The sequence below is a fragment of the Vipera berus genome (assembly GCF_964194415.1).
Source record: "Vipera berus genome assembly, chromosome: Z".
In the NCBI taxonomy this organism is placed as follows: Eukaryota; Metazoa; Chordata; class Lepidosauria; order Squamata; family Viperidae; genus Vipera; species Vipera berus.
The window spans coordinates 90477583-90504964 of NC_138205.1; the positions used below are offsets into that span (position 1 = coordinate 90477583).

At 37.8% G+C, this 27382-nt stretch overlaps 1 protein-coding gene across 2 annotated transcripts in view; it reads right to left on the reverse strand.

Moving 5' to 3' along the window:
* Positions 1-1181: 1181 nt before the first annotated feature.
* The window catches only part of WIPF3 (WAS/WASL interacting protein family member 3), a 31129-nt gene continuing 4928 nt past the window's right edge, over positions 1182-27382 (reverse strand). Inside the window, exons 2-8 of one of the 2 annotated variants that reach the window (XM_081343345.1) lie at positions 17763-18004; positions 8335-8467; positions 7180-7311; positions 5196-5975; positions 4774-4884; positions 3636-3737; positions 1182-1603 (exon numbers count right to left, since the gene is read on the reverse strand). In XM_081343345.1, coding sequence (XP_081199471.1) covers positions 1563-1603; positions 3636-3737; positions 4774-4884; positions 5196-5975; positions 7180-7311; positions 8335-8467; positions 17763-17975 — 1512 coding nt within the window. In that variant the 5' untranslated portion in view covers positions 17976-18004 and the 3' untranslated portion in view covers positions 1182-1562. The remainder of the gene's footprint in view (positions 1604-3635; positions 3738-4773; positions 4885-5195; positions 5976-7179; positions 7312-8334; positions 8468-17762; positions 18005-27382) is intronic. The other variant, XM_081343346.1, reaches the window with a different exon arrangement.

Below are 27382 nucleotides of genomic sequence, written 5' to 3' on the forward strand. Positions count from 1 at the left end.
GAGGAAGGATGCCTCTGTTGGATTCAGCAACAAAAGCAGAGTGAGAGAAGGGAAAATATCTTTTTACTCTGCTCTGTAGAGGCAACTCGTGGTGCAGGCATGTTTCGGCCTTGTGCTAAAAAACAAGATGGCCTGAGATATAGGATCTTGCTTTTTATATTTCAAATATTCAGATATAGGATCTTGCTTTTTATATTTCAAATATTCACAGTAGATCTTGTATTTTAGATCTTCTTCTATTTTTATGCACTATCAATTTTAATGCTTCTTTTGGGAAGAGGCATCAAATGGGCCACCTTTCATAGGACCACACAGAGAGTGTCAACTTTGAAAATGACACCTTTGCTGGTGGCAGTGGGACTCAGACTGTCAGAGCGCAGGCTGGCGCTCCAGCCATTGAGAAGGCTTCACTGGTGGGGGCTTGGCCAAGAACTAGGTTGATCCAACCTGGGAAACCGTACCGCAGGAAGGAACTACAGCGTTAGCCTCAGTTCTGGCCTCAGTTCTGCTTTATTTCTCTCTTTCTGTGGGAATCATGACAGAGGGCTTGTTAATACAACTAGTCCTCACTTAATGTCTAGCCACCATTGAATGTTAGAATGACGCTGAAAAAACCAGTCCTTGCACTTATGATCATGCAGTGCCCATATGGTCATGTGACTGTGCAGTGCCCCCATGGTCATGTGACTGTGATTCGGGCAGTTGGCAATAGTGTCACATTTACAACTGTTGCAACAACTTGTGGTCATATCATGGTCATATACTACCATCCCAAGAAGCTTCTGACACCAAAGTCAATGGGCAAACCAACCGAAAATTCCGGGTCATAGTCACATGATATTTTGCTCAAGGATTGCAAGTGAGTTGCTTAATGATGTGGCAAAAAAGGTTATAAAATTGATTAGAGTCATGTGATGCCTCACTTAACAACCTGACTGCTTAATGACATATTTTCCAATCCCTATTGTGGCTCCAAGTTGAGGACTACATGTAACATTTTCTGTCTTTAGGCTGATGGGCTTTAGAAGAAGCTAATGGAAAATGTTTTGTTTGCATTCTTCATGCTCATTTGTGTCTCTATGTGACATTCTTTTGGATATCTATACATCTGTACTACTGAAAAAGGAAACAAAATAAAATACTTGCCAGGAATTCATATATTATATCATGTATATGCAGTAAATCAAATTTGGTAATCATGAATTAATTACAACAGAAACTCCATGGGCAACTGAACTGCATACAGTACAGGCAAACAATTTCACTTTACCAAAATATACCATATACCGGTAAGAATGAAAAGCTATGTAAATTACAATATTCCATAGCATTTAAAAATAAAATTCAGGCCAGCTTTAAAGCAATTTAAATAAAAATACATTATTTTTGCAACTTTTTATAACTGAACATGCACTCTCATCCTGGCCCATCTGCATCCAGCAGTCTTTTAAGTGCCATATCGGCCTGTACATATCACAACACTAACAAAAATATGCCCTACATTTTATACTGCAATTGTTGAACTCTTGATTTTTTGGAATACTCTTGAATTGTTGATCTTCTCATCTTGCTTGTGTTCGTAAAGGGGGGTTGCTTGCTTTATCTGTAAAAAGAAAAAGCTATTTTCCATGACGCTATCTATATTTATCAATTTCTTTCTTCAATGATCAAGAGGTTTAAGCTATAAATCCGAGAGAACCATCAAGGCAATTTTATAAACCACTTATGTCAGTTTAAAACCCTCATAATACCTTTGAATCCAGCAAGATACAAGTGCAGACATATGTGTAGTTTGTGCACACAATTCTAAAATCAGCAATTTAATATATTTAGATAATTAAGAGACGCTTATTTGACATAGGACTTAAGACAGCAGTTTCCCAACATGTACAGGTAATCCTTGAAGTACAACCACAACTGACCCCAAAATCTCCATTGTTAAGCAAGGCGGTTAAGTGAATTTACAACTGTTTTTGCTCAAGTTATTAAGCAAATCACCCTAATTGTTAAGTGAATGCGGTCATTAAGTAAATGCAGCTTCCCTCATTGACTTTGCTTGTTGGAAGAGGGCTGGGAAGGTTACAAACAGTGATCATATGACCCCGGGACAGTGCAACTGTCATAAATACATGTCAGTTCCTAAGAGCCTGAATTTTGATCACGTGATAATGTGGATGCTGCAACGATCATGTGAAAAACAATTGTAAGTCATTTTTTCAGTGCCGTTGCAACTTCTAAATGAAGTTGTTAAATCAATGGTTGTACGTCAATCAATGGTTGTATGTTTTTTACCCAACCAAAATTAGCAAGCTGCACAAATGATATGGCTTACTCAGAACATCTAACCTCCGTAGTAGTTGAAAGGCAACAGTGTACCATGGACTCCATTGTGCTTACACTGATGATCCCTCAAAGTCCACAAGTTTTTTCACCCCCTCTTGTCATTTCTTAAAAGATTTATTTCTAGAAAACTATTCTAAAAATGCTTATACTATTTTAAGAAGTGAAAAGATAAATCAAAGCTAGCATGCTCCAAAAGCTACCAGCTTCTAGCACCATTACGTGCAGTAATGCCTTTGGTTCATGGCAGAGTCTTGCTGAGATTAGTTGGGTACATAGGTTCATTTAAATTGTTCAATGTTTTCACCTTTTAAATGAATTTGTTAGTAAAACAACTGTAGTATTAATTAGAACAATTAGAACAATCCCCTCAAGCTTTTTTGGCAAGATTTTTCAGAAATAGTTTGCTATTGCCTCGTTCCTAGGGTTAAGAGAAAATGACTGGCCCGAAGTCACCCAGCTAGATTTTATTTAATTAAATATCACAATCTTCTGGTTTCTAACCTAGTAACCAGTACATGAAACTGGCTGAGTAATTATGTACATACACATATGTAAAATATAATAAAATGACATGTATGTATATAACTGTTCTAATAATAATTCACCTCCTGGTAATGATTATTTGTGACTGGCTGTGCCTGCTATAAAAGTCATAATCTGAGTGCATTTATCACATGTCTTCAAATTTCTATCCCTTGGTCACTCTATGCCATATGCTGAAACCAGTTTTGAATCCAAGGTAAACAAATCACTCTAGGTCTAGGATAATGTCTCTCAGCCTGAGCAACTTTTAAGATATATGGACTTCAACTCCCAGAATTCCACAGCCAACTGATGTCTCATGTGGATGAAACAATGAAACATAAATAGGGCTGGACAATGCTTATAGATAATAGGCATGGAGACTATTATTCTTAGAGATGTGCTATATTCAAAGGCAATTAAATTGTCAAAAACAACAAAAACAAATTTCAATGGCTTGGAGATTGTTCTCAAGATGGGAGAGAATAAGGAGGTCCATGGCATAATCTTAATGATTTAGACAAAAGCTATGCGACGGGGACACATGAGCACTATATATAAAACACAAATTATGGGTACCAATGGGGGTTCCTGTGATGTTTTTGAAAATAGGGCTATTTAATCAGCAGACATTTCTCTACAGTGGCAACATTATTCCATGCATTACACTGAGAACGCCTAGAATCTCTCATAACTAGAGGGCCAAGATGAATAATACCCCCTATTTGGAAATCATTTCATATCACACTGAGATAGAAATGTTGACTTACTCCTCGCTTCTTGGCTAGGATAAATTTTCTTACAAGGCTTGAACTCCTCTGGAGGAGGAAAGTCTTCCACGGAATGGAAAGTAAATTTAGATTCAAAATCATCTAGAGAGAGTTTAATTTTAAAAAAAATCATGTTGAATTATAATAAGCAAAATTACAAGTGTGTACTAATATATATCCATCATGGAATGTTATGCAGAAGCACAGTAAAATAATCCATCCAGCATATTCTCAATTCAGTTGCATCATTTCATCATATTTTTAATTCCATATCTTTTCTTAAAGCTCCTTGTTTAGCCCCGTTTATTTCCACCAATTCTGAAGATATTAGAATTGCAGTACTCTATCACAATCCTCTCTTTTGTATCTTACTGTTTCACTTTGAAAGTTTAAATCCTATGATAGATCAGTCTAGTAAAATATTCAAGTAGTTTTCTTAGCAAAAATACTCAAATGTTTGCCAGTGTTTTGTTATAAATAATTATAATAGTTGATCCTGGAATTTTTCCCTAGATATTTTGCTAATTATTAATGTCTCTCCCTTTAATATTCCTGTACAAATGTCCATTTGTCTCCCAAAAAGTTCAGATTGACATACTCAAATGCATCTGTTCCTCACTTAGCAACTATTTCAGCTCGTGACCATTCACAAATATAATAGTAATTAAAAACTTCATTTTCTGACCAATGTTTGCCTTTACAACTAAAGGTTGCGTGCCTGACAATGAATGTCAGAGTAAGAATAATGCTGGTGTAGCTCTACAAAAGACCCTTGACTGAATCAGGCAGTAGCAACCAAGGATCTTTGTAGTCTCTCTCTCTCTCTCTCTCTCTCTCTCTCTCTCTCTCTCTCTCTCTCTCTCTCTCTCTCTCTCTCTCTCTCTCTCTCTCTCTCTCTCTCTCTCTCTGTTCATTTAGTGACCATTTTGCTTAACAACTTGGTAGTTGGGACAACCTAGTCACTAAACAAGGGATGAGTGTATACTGACTTTCTTTAGCAGTTTGCATTGCCATTCCTAAGCAGGCACTAGTTTTAAAAAAATTATTTAAGACTGTAACCTTGTGATAAGAAAAGTTCTACATTTTCTGTATATACAATACTTGTCAACAATAAATGATATAATGTTATCCATAATACCTGAGTCCTGAAAACCTGGAGGCCATGGAGATACTTGGGTGTGTTGACATTTGCTTGTGAGCTCAGTTGTGGGAGACCTTGCAGGAGGAACAGGTGGTGGCATCAACTTTGCTAAGAAGAATAAACATACAAAAAAAGAAAACAGTGCATCAAATATTTTCATTCCCATCACTCATTCTTATTCAAAAAAGATCCAAACAAAACATATATACGTGTAACCTATACATCCTCAGAATATAAGGGGGGGGGGAAGAAAGAGCGATCATAGTTACATTCTAAAGCAATTTCTGGGTTGCACAATGTACACACTAAGGATTCCAACCAGCTTCAGTTCCTAAGTGTATATAGAAAGGACATCCATACCCAATGCAAGTTAATTCCACAGGATGTAATCCAATAGGGATGCCAGTGAAAGTAGTTACCTCCACCTCTTCCTTGTCTCCTTTTCTTCACTGCGGGAGCTTGCTGTGTGCTTGGGAGGGCAGGGGGTAGAGGCACTGATGAAATGGGGAGCTTTTGCAACTGGCTCTTGGGAGGCGGTAGGGAAGCAGAATCACTGTTGCTGTTCAAAGTACTGTTACAGGTTGGTGATGTTGGTGAAAACACTGAAGTTCTGGGTGACGAAAAAGTAGACATAGAAGGTCCCGGGATAGGAGGTGGGGGTGGTGGCATGGAGGGAGAATTATGTCTTAGATCGAGCTGGGAGGAGCTTGGGCTGGAACATTCATTAATTTTGCCTGGAGGCCCAGAGGGGGATGATGGAGACAAAGGTAATGGTGGAGGAGATGATATGTGCAATGGGGAGAGGTGGCCTTTAGGAGCTCTATTCTGAGAGGATGCAGCATCAGCAGCCATGTCTGGGGAAGGGAACTTATTAGGATGTTCAGAAAAAGGAGGTGGTACAGGGGGAGGAGGAGGAAAGATAAGTGATGGTTTGCCAGAGGGAGATGGTAATGGTGGTGGTGGTGGTGGTGGTGGAGGAGGAGGAGGAGATGGAACTGAAGTAGGAGTAGGAGGAGCAGGGATGCTGGAGTGAGCTGGCATAGCGCTCTGGATCTTGGATGCTTCTGATTCATCTGCTTGCTTAGGGCCACTTGGGGAGATTTGAAAGTTGCAACTGGATTTCCCATTATTGTTGAGTGGGACTGGGACCTTCGGGGGAGAAGTTGTTTTGGCAGTAGGTGGCTTTCCAGTCCTATTCGCTGAGAAAATGAAGCAAATGTAAACAAATCATCTTTAATTTTGAAAACTGCATTCAACAATTCATCCTTTGAATAATTTAAATTATTCTAATTGTAACTAAATACAAATAATTCATCCAGATTATTGGATTCAAATGAAGAAAAACATGAAGACTATTTCTAACTCAAGTTCTTAAATTGGTCATCCTGCTATCAATTAGCTGTTCCAATCCTCCCAATTTGTTTTCAGAGATTACAGATCCAGCAATTCTATTATTCCAGGAAACAAAATTGAAGGACCTAAATTTTGCTTCATTTTGTTGCCAGCCGAAAAACAAACTAAAATAGTTCCATAGAAAGGACGGATTGTTCCTGTACATCTCAGTTACACTATACAGAGGTGAGATGAATGTTTCCAGGCAACAGTTACACTCTGGTGGATTCAGGAACAGCTGTCTTTCCACACAGCACTGTAGCTTATTAACCTATTATGCCTGAAATCTGTTTCTCTCATACACCTTTCTTACTTGCTTGATTTGGTAGTTTAACCTTGATTTCTCTGTCTGACTGACAAACAATGTTCATAAGACCAAGATAAGGTCCTGGTCACTGTTATTATTTTAGGCTGCATTATCCTTGGCTGTCCTAGAAAACCGTCCAAGAATAACAGCTACTATGAATCATAGCAACATGGTTATTAACCGGCTTGATTATACTGACTAGATTTTGAAACAATTACATTGTTCAAAGGCCTTGAGGTTTTGTGAGTTAATTTATTGTACAAGGCAGAAATGATGACAAAAACCCTAATATTATGAAATAAAAGAAAATATATTGAAAATAATGTGCAGAATATGCATGTTTGTGGTTAATGCAAACATAAATACTGCTAAGCTTGTAAGCCGCCCTGAGTCTTCGGAGAAGGGCGGGATATAAATGGAATTAAAATAAATGAAATTAAAATAAATGCAATAACCAATTTGTGCTCAGATAATGAATAGCAAAGCGATTTTCTATTTTATGCAATTCACAGGATCCGAATGAAGTTTCTATAAGAATAGCTAACATGCTAAAAGAGATCAGCTCTTATTTGCGCTCCAAATCCTCAATTCTGTTTTGAATATTAATTTTATATGCAAAAGTACAAATTAGCATGTGCTAATTTGTAATACTCTGATTTTTTTGTTGTTGCTGTTGAGACTCCATTGCAAACTGGATTCTTTACCTGCTAAGTCTCTTTGGCCCACTGGTCTCAGAACAGGGAAGCCTTCTGCAAAAAGGTTCCCCAATGCCTGAGGTATTTCACTGTTACAGTTTCCAGAGCTTCCTCCATCTTTGCTGGGCCTTCTTCTGTCAACTGCAAAGAAGGAGGAGAGGAAGGGTATTAGTATCAGCTTTTGGTTTTTCTGCTATCTTTCTTTTGGCATAAAATGAGCAAAAGCTAATCGCTATGTATATACAATACAGTGTGGCTAAGCAAATTAATTGCCAGGATTCAGCCAATAAGCAAGATTAGAACACTAAGCTAAAAATATTACTAAATGCTTTCAATACATAACTAAATGCTAAATATATAACTGAACGAACTGTATTATGGCTCAATTATGATGTGAAATCTCTGTGACATAATAAAGAGCAGGACTTTCTGCTTCGTATATTAACACAAAAATATATTGTTCTTTAAAACAGGAACTCAGGTATTACCACTGACTTTCTATAACCTCAACCAATACATTACATGCTGGGACTAAAATGTTTCCCTTTTTCTGTTTCTTTCTTCCAATGCTTCCTCTTTATCTTGTTAATTTTAAAGATTTTACCTTGGGCATTCCTTGCTATCATTTTCTTTACTTATTTTGGCTGGAAAGAATTAAATTAAATGGGAAACATTTTTTGACTTTTTTTTACATAGGAAACTGTCACTTATTTCCCTTGTGAAAGCTATGAGTGAATAACTAACAAGTGTTCAGAATGGTTGAAAAAAGAAAGGCTCAAAAAAATGTGTCACTTGTACAGGAAAAGTGCAAGAATTAAGGTCATAAATGGGATGAGGAGGAATTAAGAATAGATTTAAGAGTGAATCCAAAATACAGTATGAATCCAAAATACAGTATATGGGGTAAATTGGAAGACATGAAAATTACTCTTCTAATTAATAAAAAGTTCAGAATGTTGAAGAAAAATGTTAGCTTGATAAGATTCATCAGCAGTCTTCAAATAATCAGGCCAATATAAGACATTTTCATCAGAAAAATGAAAGTGAGGCATTGAAACAGTTTTGCAATCAAGGAAAAAATAAAGGTCTCTGCCAAGAAAAGGCTTTTAATATAAAAATGATTGAGCAAAATGATTGGAGCATGTCCATAAACAGAAGACTTACTGTCAATCTGCGGGGCACTGTGATCATTGATCTGGGTTACTCTTCTCAATCGAGTTCCTCTTTGGATCTCATGTAACAAAGCACTTCGACTTTTGGATTCCTCCTTTTTCACCTTGGGTGGCTCTGTGTTCGTCTGTCAAAATAACAGGTCAAAATCCTAGACATCAGGAGGGCAATTCTCAAGCTGCTAAAATCAGTGGAATATATATCCACAAACTATGATTAGGATCAGGCAAAGGGATATTTGCATTTGTTTTCTTTCTCCCACACTGAAGCACTTTAGTAGGGATTTCTATCCAGGTAGAATCAAACTTCCATTTTCCAGATCTCTCTTCAGCAGCCTTCAAATAAAGTAATTGTCCCATTTAGTCATTTTTGATTTCTAGTGACTGGGCAAGGCAGCTTTTTTTTTTGAATGGGACTTGCCATTGCCTTGTTTCTAGGACTGAGAGAAGAGACTGGCCGAAAGTCACCCAGCTGATTCCATGTTGATGTGGGACTACAACTCATGGTCTTCTGGTTTCTAGTTGGATGCTTTAATCACTACACAAAAATGGTACAATTAAACTCTGAGTTGGACTTCACCCCCAAATAATAAAGTTTATTGTTTCCAGAGCAATTAGGATAATTGGTGGAATTGATAATCATAGTATAATGTAAGTCAATTGGCATTTTATGGAGTCTTCAGCTCTTTCGATTATGAACATTAAAAACAAGGAAGGAGGAATCAATGCATTCAATGGTAGAGCAAATGTGTTGGGATTGCAGCTTCTAGAACTGCTGTAGTTACAGACTGTAGAGCACCAAGTTGAGAAAGATTGGTTTGTATTTTACATTTTTTTGATGAAATGTAAAAGTAAGCCTGACAGACAGGTGAAGCAGAACAGGAAGGTCTTGCAAAATATGGGAAGCCCACCCATTCTCCCATCTACCCAGTAAGTGACTAATAACTAAGTATATCGGAAGTGAATCTCCTGCATTATCAAGTATCTTTGCCAGCCCAACAAGTTCAATGGACTTATTTTGATAGTTCAAAAAGCACCAACTTGTACACAGTCAGCAACTACAGCCAATTCCTTTTACCCAGATGAAAATAAAATAAAATGGCAGCAGAGGAGAGTGGAAGCTAAGGAGATGGGATGTCCCTGCAGAAACGTGAAATAGTCAATTAGCATTGGGCTGCCCCCACCCCTTAAAGGTATCCTGTTTGTACTGAGTCAGCAAAGCATGTCAGATTGTACCTGATTTGAAAATTAAGAAGAAAATGTTACTCTAAAACTAGAATGATCAAAGATGCAGGCTAAGAACAAGACAGAGGCAAATCCTGGGGATATGGCAGAATAAAGAGGTTGTCAGGCCATGTTCACATGGTAGTTAGGTACAAGTGAGGAAAGGATTAATTACATCTTGGGACTGACTTTGCTGCAGATCTCATGGCTTATTATCATGTCACACTCTGCCTTTCTTGCTTCCCCATCTGATTTTTTTACTATCTTGTTCACTGACGGGATCCCAAAACTTTGTAAATTTCTCTTTTAATGGCATTGCCCTAATATAGGATTTGGATTTTTTTCCTTAGGGCACAGGTCTGCAACCCGTGGCTCCGGAGACACATGCGGCTCTTTCAGCTGTCTCCTGCGGCTCCCAGTCCTCTGCCATGTGCAGTCCCCCCCAAAAAAAAGTGGGACTAAAAAAGTTCAACCAATCAATTCAAATATGCAGGGTAGGTGCATATCTCGCCTTGGCTCCACTCTTCAGTCAAACCCTGTTCTGCGCATGCACACGCATGTGCTCACATTTTTTGCGGCTCCCAGTTTTTCCTTTTCTGAGGGAACCAGTTCCAAGTGGCTCTTTCACTGTTTCAGGTTGCTGACCCCTGCCTTAGGGCTAAAATAACTGCATTTTTATTTTGTGAAGGATATGCATGTCTCACTGAGATCCTCTTTCAATAAAGCAGCATTTCAAAGGAGACAAAGAACTAAACAAGACAAAGGAAACAAAATGCCAAGTAACACATACTTCCAAAACATGGAGGATGCAATAAAATGACAGTCACAGACCTCTCTGACCATGCTGACTACTAAACCAAAGATTTCAATCAATTATATTTTCTGAAATAAGCAAAAAGTGTTCCCATGAACATATGCAAAGGTGTTATCTCTCATGGTTCAATAATTTACTTCTTGCACAATGGAAAGGAAGGAAAACTGCTAGAGATTCATTTTTTTAAACCCTTGTTTTAAAAATGAAGCAGCACCATACATTATTAGAATAGAGAATTACTGGTGAATGCTGTCCTACACCTCCTGTAAGCATTCATTTTGGAATAGTTTTTTATATTAAACATTGAATTTCTTTTTGAGTCGTACATTTGCCTTTAATTGTAATTAAAGGACCCAGATTGTTGGGGGCAATTAAGCTGACTTTGTAATAATGCCGCTTGGGGTGTGTGTGTGAAAGCCCTAATAAGCAGGCATATACATAGAATGAAGGCTACTGCTAAGCTTGTAAGCCGCCCTGAGTCTTCGGAGAAGGGCGGGATATAAATGGAATTAAAATAATAATAATAATAAAAAAATAATTAGTTTTAATTGTCTGTTTATCAACATTGTCAACTAGCTTTTTCTAGGACTTTCATTTTGGCTGTTCTATGACAAACCTGACCTGCAATTATTCTGCCTAAACACATAACTAATAAAAGCAGAAATCAGAAAAGTTGGGGAACCATGACTCTAGAAATAATTTGGTTTTCAACTTTTGCATGCTATGATAAACACAAGAGAGATGACATAAGCATATTTAAAGCATAAATAATTGTAATAAGGCTACTGCCACAATCAATTCATTAATGTTAGAGAACAGTAGGATGAGCAACTCAGGGTCCACAGGCTGTAGCTAATTGCCAGGTTTCAGTTTTAGCAACTCACAAACACACATACACACAATACAATATGTGCAAAATTAAATAAAAATTCAGATTTAGTCACGTTACTATCATATCTGTACCATTTTCCTGGCAGCATAATCTCTGGATGTCATCCTATTTTTAGATGTTTCTGACCTTAAATTATAGTTAACTAAAATTCTGAAAAATAATGAAAAGGTCACATATTGTTTTTATACATTCATGCACAAAACACACAGATTCTATTTAGTGTATTATACACTATAAGTATTTTGAATGGTTAGCCACAAATTTTCCTTCTCTCTCCCACAAATACTTTGATAGCTCCTCTAGATGGCATATTCAGGTGGGGTAATATTAGCACCAGCAAAAACTCCTGGGGGATGATGTAAAATCGTATTAATAGCTTCTATTCTTATGACTATATTTGTTGCCAAAAAAAGGGTCTGACAAATTAACCTACATAATTCACCTTCAAATTCTTTGATAAACTTCTCTCTCTCACACACATATACACTATTTCCAAAAGCTGAATGTTCCATATTCCAATGTGGTTATGGCACACATTACAGTGAAATGTATACCCAATTATTTTTCTTTTGGAGAGCATCAAGCCAATACTTACTGTGAAGAACTGAAGAAACATAACTTGAAAAAGTCCTTATTTTTAAATAATCACTTCAAATTCTGATCCCAGAAGCTTTCCTGGTAGTTTTGCTGTAACTCTACTATTAGACTAGGGCCAGTCCTGGGCAGATTCTTTGGTTTAAATTTAGAACTAACAGCTGTGGGGTTTGTTTTTCATTCATATGTCCACAGGTTGAGTCATATGGATGTACTACACAGTAGTTATTTTTTCTCTTCATAGGAATACCATTTGTTGGCATATGTCAAGGGGAAAAAATCTTAATATATCATTTGATTTTTAAATCTGAATTACTCTCTCTCCCATCCAAATATATCTACTGTGTTTCTATTTACACTATTTCCCCTCCTGGCTCTTTCTTATAGCAGGCAATTCTGGTTGCCAATCATAGGATCATAAGGCTGAATGGGACCTTGGCGGTCTTCTAGTCCAACCCCATGCCCAAAGCAGGAGTCCTCATAGTATCTTGGACAAATAGTTTTCCAATTTTTTTCTTGAGAACTTCCAGCGATGAAACACTCACGACTCTGGGAAGTAAGCCATTCCATTGCTTAATAGTTCTCACTGCCAGGAAATTCTTCTTTATTTCCTAGTTGGATGTCCTCCTGACATGCTTTCACACCCATTGTTAGTTCCAGGTAACAAGAGGGAAAGCCAACTCTTCAGGTAAATTAGCTTATTCAGTGTTCGGCCAAATCTGGTCAGCCATCCATGTGCTTGAACCTTGTGTTAATCGCCCAATTTGCTTTCCTCAGCTTTGGTTATATGTTTATATCCTGCTAAATCATAATTGATTCATAGACTCTTACAACAATATACGACAGAACAAAACCACTACAATATCAACAGATTGGAATAAAGCAAAACTATTGTAGATGATACACAAGATTATGACGTTAACTATTATGACCTAAAAAAGATTGGAATATGGACACTTTAAAGATCACATTTTACTTATTACAACATACTCCAAGCATAACAGTGACTTATCAAGTACCAATGTTTGTTTGCTTAACAATGGATAAAAATCTTGACTCCCTAAAATGCATTGTTGGCCTCCAGAAGTTGGGAATGCTCCAACACTGGAAGTTTTTAAGAAGAGATTGGACAACCATTTGTCTAAAATAGTATACGGTTTCCTGCCTGAGCAGAAGGTTGGACTGAAACAGAGGTGCCCAACCTTTTGGGCACCAGGGACTGGTTATGTGGAGAGAGGTTTTTCCACAGACTGGAGGCGGCATGGTTTTGTGTGTTGCCTACATCCCGTGGTTGGGGCTTTGCTTGTTTGTGTGGCCTGGTTGCTGGCATGGTCCATGGACCAGGGTTGGGGACCCCTGGACTAGAAGACCACCAAGGTCCCTTCCAACTACATTATTCTGTTCTGTTATTCTTTGGGGGGGGGGTCATTTTTAAGCCCCTGTGATTACTGCATATTGTTATTACTTATTAATCTCACTTTAACAGATTGTATGAACAAGGAATTAGAGGCTATTGTTTTAAAATATCATTGATAAGAGTGCATTCTTCATTTTTAGCTCACTCCTAGAAGGAGGTGGCATATAAAGAATTCAAAATAAACAACTCTCCAAAAATCCCACTTTCTTGATTTCCCTCCTAGAGTTCAAAAGCAACAAGAAAGTAAAGGTTATTTCTTTTATTAAATCCCACAGATGAATCTGCAAATAAGAATAAAATTAATTTCTATGACCTTGCTTTATGAAATAAGAACATGAACAGTTGGTGCTCATTTTCTTTGGCAGCTGTTAGGAGATATTCTATTATTTCTTATATAAGGAATGCTGTGTTAAATAACAAGTACAGTTTTTCTTTTAAAAAAAGGATCGAATGACTCATGCATTTAACAGGTTAGATTGTCAAGGAGAAAGGACACAGTAAATCGTTTTCCTTTATCCAACTCAAAGTCCTTCCGACAAGCCTTAAGTGGATAAATATAAAATCTCACTGAAATGGCAAATAAAGTAACCAATCCAGAGCCTAACTAATGTTAGTTTGGCTTGATTTGGTTTGCATGTTTTTGTTGCCAATTCATGTATATTCAGGTATGAGATGTGGCCAGATTCAATCCATATACTTCTCCAAAGTCCTGTTCTTAGTACCTAGATTTACCAAGATCAAATAATTGCCACTATATTTATCCCTCTCCAAAAAATCCATATAGATATTAAGGAAGATACTTCTGCATGGCTACAGAAGGCCACCTATTGTTGTAGTGTCTTCTCTGGATATAACAGAGATGAATTTTTTGGTCTTTGTTTATAATTCATATTAATGAAGAAAATTTCTTTAAATATTTAAAAGACTGCATTGTGTAAATATATGGAAAGAAATATGATACCATGAAAATGTGTATTAAAAAGTATCATCAGGAAATTATGCTTATACTATATTTTGAAGGAATATCAGAGGATTATAATAGGTGATCAACTTGAGGCTTTGTAGATGCAACCCTGTGAACTAATTCACTTTAGTTTTTTAAAGGTTGTGTATTGTACTGAATTGTGTAGGCACATTAACTATGTCAACAGTTGAACTTGTATCTGTTCATCACCTACTACAGGGCTTTTCAACCTTTTCACCGACTGTACCACTTTTCGGATATGGCAACATCCGAGTGCCACCAGTCGCCTAGCAAGGTGGCAAAAACTTGATGACCAAAAAAAAAAAAGAAAGAAAAAAAGTAGTCCTCGACTTACAACAATTCTCTTGGTGACTGTTCTAAGTTACAATGACACTGAAAAAATTGCCCAAGCTACAGCCAAGCAAGACACCTGCCTGCCTGCCTGGCGGCGCTCTTCCTCCTGTCCGAGGTTTTCATTGTTGTGAGCATTTCTGTTGAGGACTGGCAGTGGGGGTGGGGTGGGGGTGCAACTACCCCTGCTGCAACCACCCCATCTGCTGGGTGGTTGCAGCAGGTTTTGGTCACTTCACATGACCCTGGGACACTGTGACGGTCATAAATATGAATTAGTTGCCAAGCATCTGAATGTAAATCAGAAGACCCTGGAGATGCTGCAACATTCCAGCTGATCGGTGCTTCTTCTGGGCTCAGAAGCGCCAGGATCAGCGCCGAGCTCCAGCTGGAACCTGGCGCTGATCCTGGCGCTTTCACTGAGCCCTGACAGCCTCAAAGAAGCGCTCATCCTGGCACTTCTGCTGAGCCCTGACCACCCTGCAGCTCCAGCCATCTCTCACTCAGGCTTGTGCGTTGCTGCCACCGGTTCAGCTCATTCCCCTCCCGCACTACCACTTTTCTAGGATGGTCGTGTAACACCTGCCAGGTGCCAATGTACCACAGGTGGTACCCATACCACTGGTTGAAAAGCCCTGACCTACTACGCAGTTCCCACTTATGTGTTTTTGCCTCCTGTCTAATTTGACCTGACAAAATGTTAAAGTTAACTCTAGACATCTCTGAAAATCAAAGAACAATATATATGATTATACCGAACAATCCATTTCCAGAGGGGTATTTGTTTTAATCACACATCTGTATGTATGTATACACACACACACACACACACACACACACACACACACAGACAGACACACACAGACACATTTTCTCACTGGATTCTTCACCTGAATTTTTATGATCTGCACAATTATTCAGAAATTCAACTGTAAATTGGCTGCATATGGCTTTTTTACATTCTTATTTTTGAAAGGTAATAAAACATAAAAGAGAAATATATTATTCTTTGTGAATACATTTGATGAAGTCCACAGATAAGTGAGTAAGATATGGAAACATATCTTTCATTGTCAGAGATTAACAGAGTGTAAACATTGATCTGAATATTTTTTTAGTTGATTAACATACTGGGTTAGTCCTTTAATTCAGTCCTGTTAAGTTCTGAATGTGCAGAAAATCCTATCTAGAAAACTCTTACATTAATATGTATTGTAAAGAGCTTGGGAGATTTCCAAGTGGCTCCCCAGAGGTTAGGTTTGATGATCTCCAAGCGTGAGCACTGTTTATATATTTTCCAATAGCAGGCTAAACTTCCTACCTTTGGACCATGGAAAGTTTAACATTAGGCAGCCACAGAAGTAAACCAATTGGTCTAAGGAACTGGGGAAAATTTTGACCAGATCAGATGACTCAAACATCCATTTAGTCTTTGGCCCAGAGGCAATTTCCATTTCTTGACCTCCTTTCTAATAGCTTTTTTAAAAAAAACAAAAATGTTTAAGTACATTTAAAGCCCAGCTACAGTCCAGATAGAGGATGATTTAAAATCCAAGACAGTTTTCTGCACATGACTTTATAATGCTAACTTGAATCCTTGTTTTGCTCTTATTGGCTCTCTTTCATTTGATTTCTGCCTTAATACTTCAGTTCTGTTTAATGTAGACCACATTCCCGCCTTCTGGCCTGGCAAGCATCACCCTGATTGCTTAATCTCAAAACTCAATTGATATCTATCCATTAATTGTGCAATAAAACAGAATGAGCTTGCTTGCATGTCTTTTATTCCTCATTTGCATCTTTCTTCATAAAAGAAAAGAAATGAGAGTTGATGATATTCTGTCAAAGCCTTAATTGGTACAATACAGTATTAATATTCCCACCATGTATTTTAGTTGCTACAACTATCCGCTTTCCAGTCTCTTTAAGATGATCAGTTTTCACTGCAATAGTTATCAGAATAAATAACAGAATACCTATTCTAAAAGAACAATGGCTTGTAATATTTTTCAAGACACTTTACAATAAAATTGTTGTTGTTGTTGTTGTTGTAGAGGAGATCAATCCTGACTGCTCTTTAGAAGGCCAGATCCTGAAGCTAAAACTCAAGTACTTTGGCCACCTAATGAGAAGGAAGGACTCACTGGAGAAAAGCCTAATGCTGGGAAAGATCGAGGGCAATAGAAGAAGGGGATGACAGAGAATGAGGTGGCTGGCTGGAGTCACTGAAGCAGTAGGTGTGAGCTTAAATGGACTCCAGAAGATGGTAGAGGACAGGAAGGCCTGGAGGAATGTTGTCCATAGGGTCGCGATGGGTCGGACACGACTTCGCAGCTAACAACAACAACAACCACAACATTTCTAAAGCTAGCTAATCTAATAGATTTACAAAAATATTTCTATAATTTGTGAAAAGTGAAAAATAAAACAAAAAAACCCTTTTATTCTCATATTACAAAGACCAGTTTGTATGCATCAACTATAAACATATGGAGGTTTTCTTAAGTGATAGTTTGGAATATCACAGTACTCTTTGTAATTAGAAAATGAATGAGTTGAAAATATACTAGATTAATAGTATACCTGATTAACATAACACAATCAAGATTAGAAGGTGAACTATCAACTATATTACAGAATGCAGCAATTATAATACATAAACTGTGTTAGCAAAATATTATAAAATCCAAATCTAAGCAATTAAGATAAACTAAACATAATGGAAAATGAAAATAATTTATTTTAAATAAAAAATAGAAAATATAAACATTTACTTAACAAATATATCTATGTATTTTGAAGAATAAACTGTTTCTCCTAGTTTTCTTTTAAAAAATGCATTTAAAATGCAGCAATTAACAAAACTTCAGCATTTTATATTTTACACAGCTTTAAAGTACCTGTTTAAAAGTACAGTAGTATTACTATTAAAATTTTTCAGAAATAAAGTTCAACTCCTGTTAACATGCAAAGAATTTTTTCAAGTTTGGATCTACCTTAGAACCTCAGATTTCACAGTGACCTCCCATCTAAATACCAAACAGACCTGACACTAACTGGCCTTTTTTCAAGATCAGCAAAAACTAGTTAGGTGCTGCCACCTACAGAAGGCAAATATGACTAGCACTCTTTAAAGTTTAATCAAACCAGGAGAAAAAAAAACTTACCAGAGGAAATGAAGGTAGTGGTGGTGGAGGAAGATGATCTCCAGATGATGATGGAAAAGAAGTAGGGGAAGTTAGCGGTGGAGGAACTCCAGAAGAAGATGGAGGAGGAGGAGGTGGTGGTGGTGGTGGAGGAGGAGGAGGAGGAGGTGGTGGTCCTCCAGAGGAAAAGGGAGGGAGAGGTGGAGGAGGTGGTGGTGGCGGCGGCACAGGCATCTGTTGTCCACAATCACAGATCGAATGCACTATGAGGAAAATCAGTATATGTAACTATATGCCCAGGGCCACCTTTCACTTAGTATATAAGGTGAAGGGTTGTTTTGTTTTGCTTTTTACACACCTTAGATCTCTAAATGGTAAGCAGATACGTTATCCTTTATTTCATTCCACATACAAATCACATGCACAAAAGAAATCTCGGCAAGTTCCTAAGTAAAATATGCATTTAACAATTGTAGCTGTTCACATTGATTAACTCAAGAAGTCTTTGAGAGAAGATCTTATGATTATGCCCTATTCTGCACTCTAAACATATAATTGAGTGGAAATGAAAGAGTAATACTTACTCTATTAAATAACTAGTTTGGGAATTCTAGGAATTGCAATCTCATACATCAGAAGCCATCAGATAGAGAACATTGGCCAAGTACTATATGTTCATGTATAGCAGAACAGCAGTGATGCATTACTATTACACTGATTGACCAATCGTTTATCAGCATTACAGTTGCTCTATAGGGTGAATTTGCTGATCTTCAATTCCAACTATGCTGCCAGAACATGTTCATATCCAAAATATATTCGTCAATCTATCTTTTTATATTATAAGAAAGTCAAATTTCCAGTCAAGTCCAGCCAAATTATATATTCACAGCATTCTGTAAACTATCTTCCCAGAAAAAAAATTTTTTTATGCATAGGTACTTTTTTCAATAGGTAATCCAAAACAGAATTGTATCTGAAATGAATTACAGATTTCCATCCAGATATTCAAAAATAAAACAAACAAACAAACAAAAGTGGCATGTTGAGTAATCTTAAAAACACATTTCTAATTAGGGATTTTGGAGAGAAATTTCTCTCAAGATGTAGGAACAAAGATTCAATACATTCTGCCTACTGTCTGATACCCTTTTTCAGACTTACAACATCCTCCTTTACTAAATATAATGATTCCATTCAATCAAGTAATTTAGGAAAATAAGCAAATATTTGTTTAAATGGAAGCTACTGATTAAAACAAATATAGTGACACAAATCAATTCTGCAAAAACCAATTTCAGTACATAGCTCCATCCTTCAGTAGATTTCATGATTCTGACATCAAGTCATTCATTCCTCATTGATCTGTTGATCACAGGTCTCAAAATGAAAATAAAAATGATCACTATGAAACAATAAACAAATTAACTTTGGTGTGTAATGGACCACTAAATACCTCATTACTTTATAAAGCAATTCAAAGAAAGCTTTATAAAGCTTTATAAGTGAGGCAATTTTATTTGTGGCTACTATGGTATATGCAGGGACACGGTGGCTCAGTGGGTTAGGATGCTAAGCTTGTCGATCAGAAGGTCGACAGTTTGGCGGGTCAAATCCCGAGTGCTGCGTAACAGAGTCAGCGCTGTTACTCGTCCCAGCTTCTGCCAACCTAGCAGTTCGAAAGCACGTAAAAATGCAAGTAGAAAAATAGGGACCACTACAGTGGGAAGATAACAGCATTCTGTGCGCCTTTGGTATCTAGTCATGCTGGCCACATGACCACGGAGATGTCCTCGGACAAGCGCTGGCTCTTCGGCTTTGAAACAGAGATGCGCACCAGCAACAAAGATTATTAGGGACCTGGAAACTAAAGCATATGAAGAACAATTGCAGGAATTGAACATGTCTAGTTTAATGAAGAGAATGGTTAGGGAGTGACATGTTAGCAGTGTTCCAATATCTAAGGGGCTGCCACCTTTTAGATATTGTCACCTCTGGACCTGAATGCAGAATAAGAACCAATGGATGGAAACTAATCAAGGAGAGAAGCAACCTAGAACTAAGATGAAATTTCCTGACAGTTGTAACTATTAATCAGTGGAATGACTTGCCTCCAGAAGTTGTGGATGCTCCAACACTTGAAGTTTGTTAAGATTGGACAACCATTTATCTGAAATGGAAGATGGTTTCCTACTTGAGCAGGAGGTTGGACTAGGAGACCTCCAAAGTCCCTTCCAACTCTTCTATTCTGTTAAGTACTTAGCTTTGAGGCTAGGTTTCATATCAGTGCCATAAAATTTCATCTACTAAACAATCTCATGTTATTCCTGCTTGAAGACTAAAATTCTTCATATAATGTATTACCATCTCATATACTTGGACCTCTTCAAAACTGGCATGCAATTTCTGATCTTCTGAATTCCACAAACACGGATTAAAGGCCAGTATTTTGCCATTTTCTCCTGGTCTAGAATTTATTAGAATAGAATTTGTATAGTTCATCATAAACCTGTCGCCTGAAGTGGATTTTCAGAGTACTTCTGCTATTTCATCTACCCTCCTCCCCCTCACTTCCTTTCACACATGCTAATGTCACCCATCTCTGCAGCTTATTCTTCTGCAGGACATATGGAGAATATGTTCATTCCCCACCCCTTGCTGTGAGTCAAGGGAAGTAGGATAGGCAGCAGTCGCTGTAGACTCTCATATTTAGTCCTGAACAATTGGATCCCATTATATTTAACCTTAAAACCTTGAAATATTTAGCTTCCCCCTTTCTATTTGTGTCATAATTGCACCATGGCAACTACAGATGGCTGTACAGTCTCTATTATTCAGAAGAAAAAGTATGCTTAGAAACAACTGCTCTACCCATGCTTGCACTGCTGAACATAACATTTGATGAATTTTGTACAATGTAGAAATTCCACCATATTCTATTAGCACTAATATATACTAGGACTTCTATGTATTATGGGATGCGGTGGCTCAGTGGGTTAGGACGCTGAGCTTGTCAATCAGAAGGTCGGCAGTTTGGCGGGTCGAATCCCGAGTGCTGTGTAACAGAGTGGGTGCCTGTTACTTGTCCCAGCTTCTGCTAACCTAGCAGTTCGAAAGCACGTAAAAATGCAAGTAGAAAAATAGGCCACATGACCACGGAGATGTCCTTGGACTGGCTGGCTCTTCGGCTTTGAAACAGAAATGAGCACCGGCCCCTAGAGTCAGAAACGACTAGCACGCATGTGCGGGGGAACCTTTACCTTTACCTATGTATTATGATATAGAGCAATGTTTCTCAATGGGCATCTTTAAAACATGTGGAATTCAACTTCCAAAATTCTCTGGTACAAAATACAAAAGTTAGAAAAAAATTAATAATCAGGGATTTGGAGAAACACAAATATTAAGGCAAAAGGAAACAGTTAACATTCAATTTTTAACTTGGTGTTTTTCAGGGCAAGCAGACTTACTCTCAACGAAAGCAGTGGTCAGTGCTACCCTTTATCTTTATTTATTCCGAAGGCCTAGAAATGTATTATGGGAATCTTTAGTACAGATTAGAGTAGAAAAGCCATGCACTCTTTCATGCTGTCCAAAGTCCCTGGATTTGCTAGGCTCAATATATTCCACAGTAAAACTCTTCCTACCCGGCTTCAATCACTATTAAGAAGAGTTTGTTTTTGATGATCAATTGGAGAATAGCTTCTCCTGGAAAAAGCATTTAACACAAGACCATTCCTACATCATTCTTAAAGAATGGTCTCGGATGGCATGCAAATAGTAACTTGAAGATCTTATGGCCTAATGTGAAAGTCACAAATGTTATGCTGTCTATGGCAAGGAAGCAGTAAGTGACATGGTGCACAAAATCATTATATGCAACTGGCAGCAAAGAAATTGCCAATGGTACTACCAGAAATAAGAGGGTCCCGCAATCACACCCAACAGATTCATTTCTTTAAAATTTCAAATGACATATAAGCAGTGTGGGTCATTAGCTAACTTTTTGCCAGAGAAAGTCCTTCTGGACTATGGGTCTCTAGATCTCACAAGCAACTAGTCTGGTTGCTAATCTTATTGCTCACTTGTCATTTGAGAACACCTGGTTAGATAGTTTGAGAAACAGGAGCCTCATCTAAAAAGCCTTTTGGCTCTTTATATTCTTATATTCTTGCATAATGCTCAACAACTATTTTAAGCAGCTCTTTCTTTACCTCATTAATGGCCTCCTGACTGAGTCATCTGTGTCTGGGGCTTGTTCTGCAAAGAAAAACTATTGCTATTAGATGCTAATCAGCATCTTCTAGGAAAAATATTTTTTGAAGCATGCACCCATTCCTGGATGAAATTAAGATTTTTCCTTTAACTGAAGCTTCAGGAAATTTAGACAGGAAGGTGAAAGATTCTAGAAACAGGAAATCTAGATATGAGCAGGGGACTCTGAGCTGTTGGTAGATAGCATACATGCATTGATACTCTTACATATAACAATATAGACATGTTGTTATTTCATTCTTGGAGTCCCTTCCTATGTGAAAGCAAACTTTCTCCTGTAAAGAATAGCAAAAATATTTTTTTTCTGTTTTCTGTAGCTAAATGGCTAAATTTTATCAGAAAAATTCTCCCAAATAAAAGGTTATCGATCTTTTCTCTTCCATAAAAACAGCCAATGTCTGCCCAATTTTCTGAAGCAAATCTATTTTTAACCTGAACGTGAGTTGAGGCAGGAGGCAGGCTGGACAGGGCATAATCAGTCCAAAAGCAGCATACAGAAGAATCCTTGCAGACCTTGTGAACTCTAATTTCTCTCCCCCCCAACACCAATGTTATCAGCCTGTTTTGATTTAATCACACTAAACTACCCCTGACATTTTTAATGAACTGTCCAATATTTTACTTCATTATTTTTATTGTTAAAAGATCCATATTTTTATAAACTATGAAAATGCATTCACAGGGTAAAAATAGTTATACACCCAATATTGCATTTTGAAATGAATTAATTTATTTACAATCAATGGTAGAAAATTTAAATGTTATTTCTGAGAACAAGGGTCAACCAATAACATTTAGGAGGAGGCACTTATTTTATTAGGAAAACATACATCCAACCCTTTCCCTGTTCCGTTGTGTCTAATTGTAGGAGATCGCCTGGACAAGTTCCTACAATTTTTCAAAAGTGGTTTCCCATTGCATTTTTCCTAGGGCTGAAAGAAACTGACTGGCCCAAAATTATCCAACTGGCTCTGTGCCTAAGACAGAAGTTACACTCTCAGATTTTAGCCTGATGCTTTAACCACTATATCAAACTAATTCATAAGTATTATATTAGAGGAGCCCTAATAAGGCTAGATAATGATCAGTTTATAAAGTCAGCAAAAAGGAGCTTAAATGCAAAATCATAATCGTTTAATATTCATTTTGACTTGCACTTTGAACTACAATACAAAAATAATTTGGCACACATGTATTCTTCTTATTTCCACATGAATGACTTTTTCTGAACTTGGAAGCTACTTAGCAGGATTGGATCTGAATTATTCTGGGATAAAGACTTCCCGAAAGTCCTAAATCCATTGTTTAGATTAGCAAATTTTAAAAAATCTAAGAAAAGGATAATAACCAAACACTTCTGACATTAGCCTTGAATTAATTTTATTAAGAATAGCTCTTATTTTTTGCTTCTGGTCAACTGTATCTTCAAAGCAATTGTATTTTCAAGGACTAGATTAAACAAAATTTTCTCCCAAGTGTTGGGACTCCTTAAGAGATTAAATTACCTAGAAAGTTTAGTTTTGACTACACATTGCCTTCACAATGTGTCAGAAGTACTTAAATTTATATATGGGCATCCTAAAAGACAGCACTTGCTTCTCTGGAAAAGAAATGCTGGGAAGCATGCATCAAATGCAAGGGTTGCTTCACAGACTATGCTATACCTGGATTGGCAACCTGTATTCCCTCAATTCCTTTCTAAAGCTCTTGAAATGCTCTGTCATAGCAACTCTTGAGAATAAAAAGTACTGGTTCCTACTACTGTAAAATGAGGGAAATATTAAAACTTCTCCAAATCAAAATTAAAACATTTCCCCTAAATAAAAGGTTATTAATCTTTCCCTTTCCGCAAAAGCAGCCATACCTGCCCAGTTATCTGAAGTAAACCTACCCATTTTGTGACCTTTAACTCCACCCCCACATTATCTGCAGCTGTTGATCACCAAAGGATTGGCCAACCCTGATTAGGTTTTTGCCATAGTTTTTGAATAATGCTAACACAGATACTTATACAATATACCTATGCATATATAAATTTAAATTGCTCCTCTATTCACCTTGAAACTCATTTCATTTGAATTTGAATTTTTCAAACTTCCATTAAAGTTTTCGACATGAATATCCACTGTATGTCTTTTAGCAACAGCCAGAAATATTTTTACAGAATCTGGTCAGCAGCAGCTCTTATTTTATTTTTCATATTTAAACTGAGGAACTTTAACTGCTGTTTAGGTTGCATTAAAAGAAGTATATCTTCTAAATCACTGTCAGCCCTTTGGAGTAGTTCAACCAGAAGACCAAAGTTATGAATGTTAATACTATTTTTATTGTAAGGTTACAGTAACAGAATCTTGCAAGTCCTCCTTCCTTGCCTTTATGTTTAAGAGAACTAGGGAGGGTCAAGTCTGAGACATTTTCTCAAATTACCGGTACATTCCTGCTTTGGACTCAGATTTCTCTTATCTAACTGTTGTCTTTGTTATTCTCATTATAGTCATAGATCGTACATGTTCTACTCTATTTGGTATATTGAGTACTACATTCTGTTATACGCACTACAGTTTACAGATTTAGACCAATAGGTTCAATGAAGATAAAGAAAATTAGGAAACCGGGATCTATGCTTCATGAGAAGAAATGGAGTGAAGTGAGCATGATTGACAATATAGATAACTAAGGAGAGAAAAGAAAATAGTTTTCAAGTGCTTGAAAGGATGTCAGAAGGAGGTCAAGACCTGCTCTGCATTACTCCACAATGCAGGCACACAGAATAAAGTTATCAAAAAGTCAAAATCTACTTCAATGTTAGAAAATAACTTCCCAACAATAAAAAGAGTTTAATCAACAGCTTAGGAAGATGGCTTCTCTTCATTATTCATGTCATGGCCAGAGGCTAAACTATTGGTGAGAGATGCTTTCACTTAGACTATTGCATTGAACAAAGTATGGGTTCCATGCCCCAAATGACCCTTCTCAGAAGTCAGGGATGAAGAAATAAGAGAAATAAAGAGGCAACGAGTAAAAGAACACCTCAAATCAACACTGTAATATTCTCCAGCACTAAAAATTCTTGCAGGAACTTTCTCCGAATGGATGTTTCTAATATATGTTCTTCTTTCAGGGGCAAGTCCCATAATATTGTTGTTGGCAGCCAAAAGCCACCACAAAATCATATTTCACCACACACACCCATTAAAAGCTTGTTTGTGTCCTTAGCAATCATTTCTCCTGACCACATTTCTAAAGAGTGTACTCAACTGAATACATTTTTAAAAGTTATTTAATTATTTTTTAAAAGATCAGACTTGCAATAAACAAAGATATAGCATAGAAATACCTACTGAATTATTTGTTTAGCCATTTCACCTCTAACTAAATTATTTAGAAAAGGCTTCTGTATCCATCCTTTTTCCTCCAAGGACCTCTGGACAACAATCTACATCAGACATGTCAAACACAAGGCCTGGGGGCCGGATCCGGCCCGCAAAGTGGTTTCATACGGCCCGCAAAGCCATCCTGGAAACAGTGAGGGAACGGCCCCCACTGCCTTGGCCCTGGCCCAGAGATCCTCCTTCTGCCAGAGACCCTCAGATCTGTCCCATTCCTGCCCAGGCTCCCATAGGCACCCTTGATGCGAACGATGTAGAGCTGGCCACGCCCACCCAGTAGGCCGTACGCACTTTAGCCACACCCACCCAGTAGGCCACACCCACCCAGGCCACACCCACACGACCCCCTGAGGGCAACCGCAATGCTGATGCGGCCCTCAATGAAATTGAGTTTGACATGATTGGCAAAAGCTACAGGATTAGGCAACATATGATCACCCAGATGTTTCTGAACATCAAATCTCAGTAGTCCCAATTAATATGAACAATGTTTAAAAATGCTGGAAGTACAGCAACATCTGTAGGCTTGCAAGGTTCCCGCTCCTGAGAATAAACAATGTAATTTATGCAGAGATTTCTTTCCTTACTCAATTTAAATGTAGTTACTAAACCATGCCAAAATTATTAGATACAGGTACATCATGTTAAGTACCCCATATCAAGTCTGATTTTGTGTCTGCCTACATTTACATTTTCTCAAGAGCTACTGAACAGGAAGAGGAAATAGGAGCTTGGCAGTGGATTTCAACAGAAGAATTTATGGAAGTTCCTAACAAATTTTCCCTCTACGTCAAGTTTGTGCTTGGCTAACCTGACAACTAAAGCCATTTCCTCAGTAGTGATTTATGATAATCTCAAGCCATTGTTGCAATATTATAAAGTGTGTCTTTGATAGTTATATAGTGGCACAGTAATGGTTGATTTACCAGGAATACCAACCTTGAGCTATCAAAAAGGGAACGAGAAGCGAGATAAGGGGATCCTAGAGGGCAGAAGAGATGTGACTACATTTAAGATACAGTATCCTGGTACTTGATGTCACCTTAGCATGACAGTGGCGTAGCGTGGGTTGTCAGCACCCGGGGCAAGCACCCGGCCGCTGCACTGTCCCTCCCCCAGATAGTCCCTCGCTCTCTCTCTGCACCGCACCGCATGCCTGGCACCCCCCCCCCTCCACAGTGGGCGGCGACCCGGCGGCTCGGATCGGATTCGCACAGCCAGCACTGCAGTGAGAGAGAGTGAGTGAGCCAGGCAGGGGCAGAGAGCTGCGAGTGCGAGCGCGCCCCCCCAGATGTTGTGCCCGGTGCGGCCGGCCCCCCCTGCACCCCCCACGCTACGCCACTGCAGCATGAGGAACCAAAACAAAGCATGCCAACAAGAATAATCAGTTTCTGGGTTACAAGGCATGTTCTCTACCTGGAGCTAATAAAAAAAAAATGCAACAATGATTTCAAAGGTACATGGAGTCCAATTATCATTTCCCGCTACTCCATGTGGATCAAATGATACTGAAACAAACAGCCACAATCACATTATATGGAATTGGAAGGTCCAGAACAGAAGTTTAAAATCTAGGGCAACGTTTCTTAATTTTGGCAACTTTAGGCTGTGCGGAAGTCCATACAGTTTAAAGTTGCCAAGCTGAGAAATTCTGATCTAGGCGCTCACATGGTCTTGTGACATTATTGGGAAAGGAAAGAGGAATACAAGAAATGAGTTACTGTTTATACCAATAATATTTATGGGAGATATTTGGATTCTGAGACTATCATCTTAATTGCCGAGATTGATGGACTGCTAATATGAGATTGACTGCATCTCAGATATACAGTAGACTTACGTACTATAAAAGGAAGAGAATAGCTTTCATGGGATATATTAATCCATTCAATACAAAATCAGAAAGATAATGAAGATAATGGGATTAAGAGTATATGTGATAATGCACACAATATGTGCAAAATGAAAAAATAAACT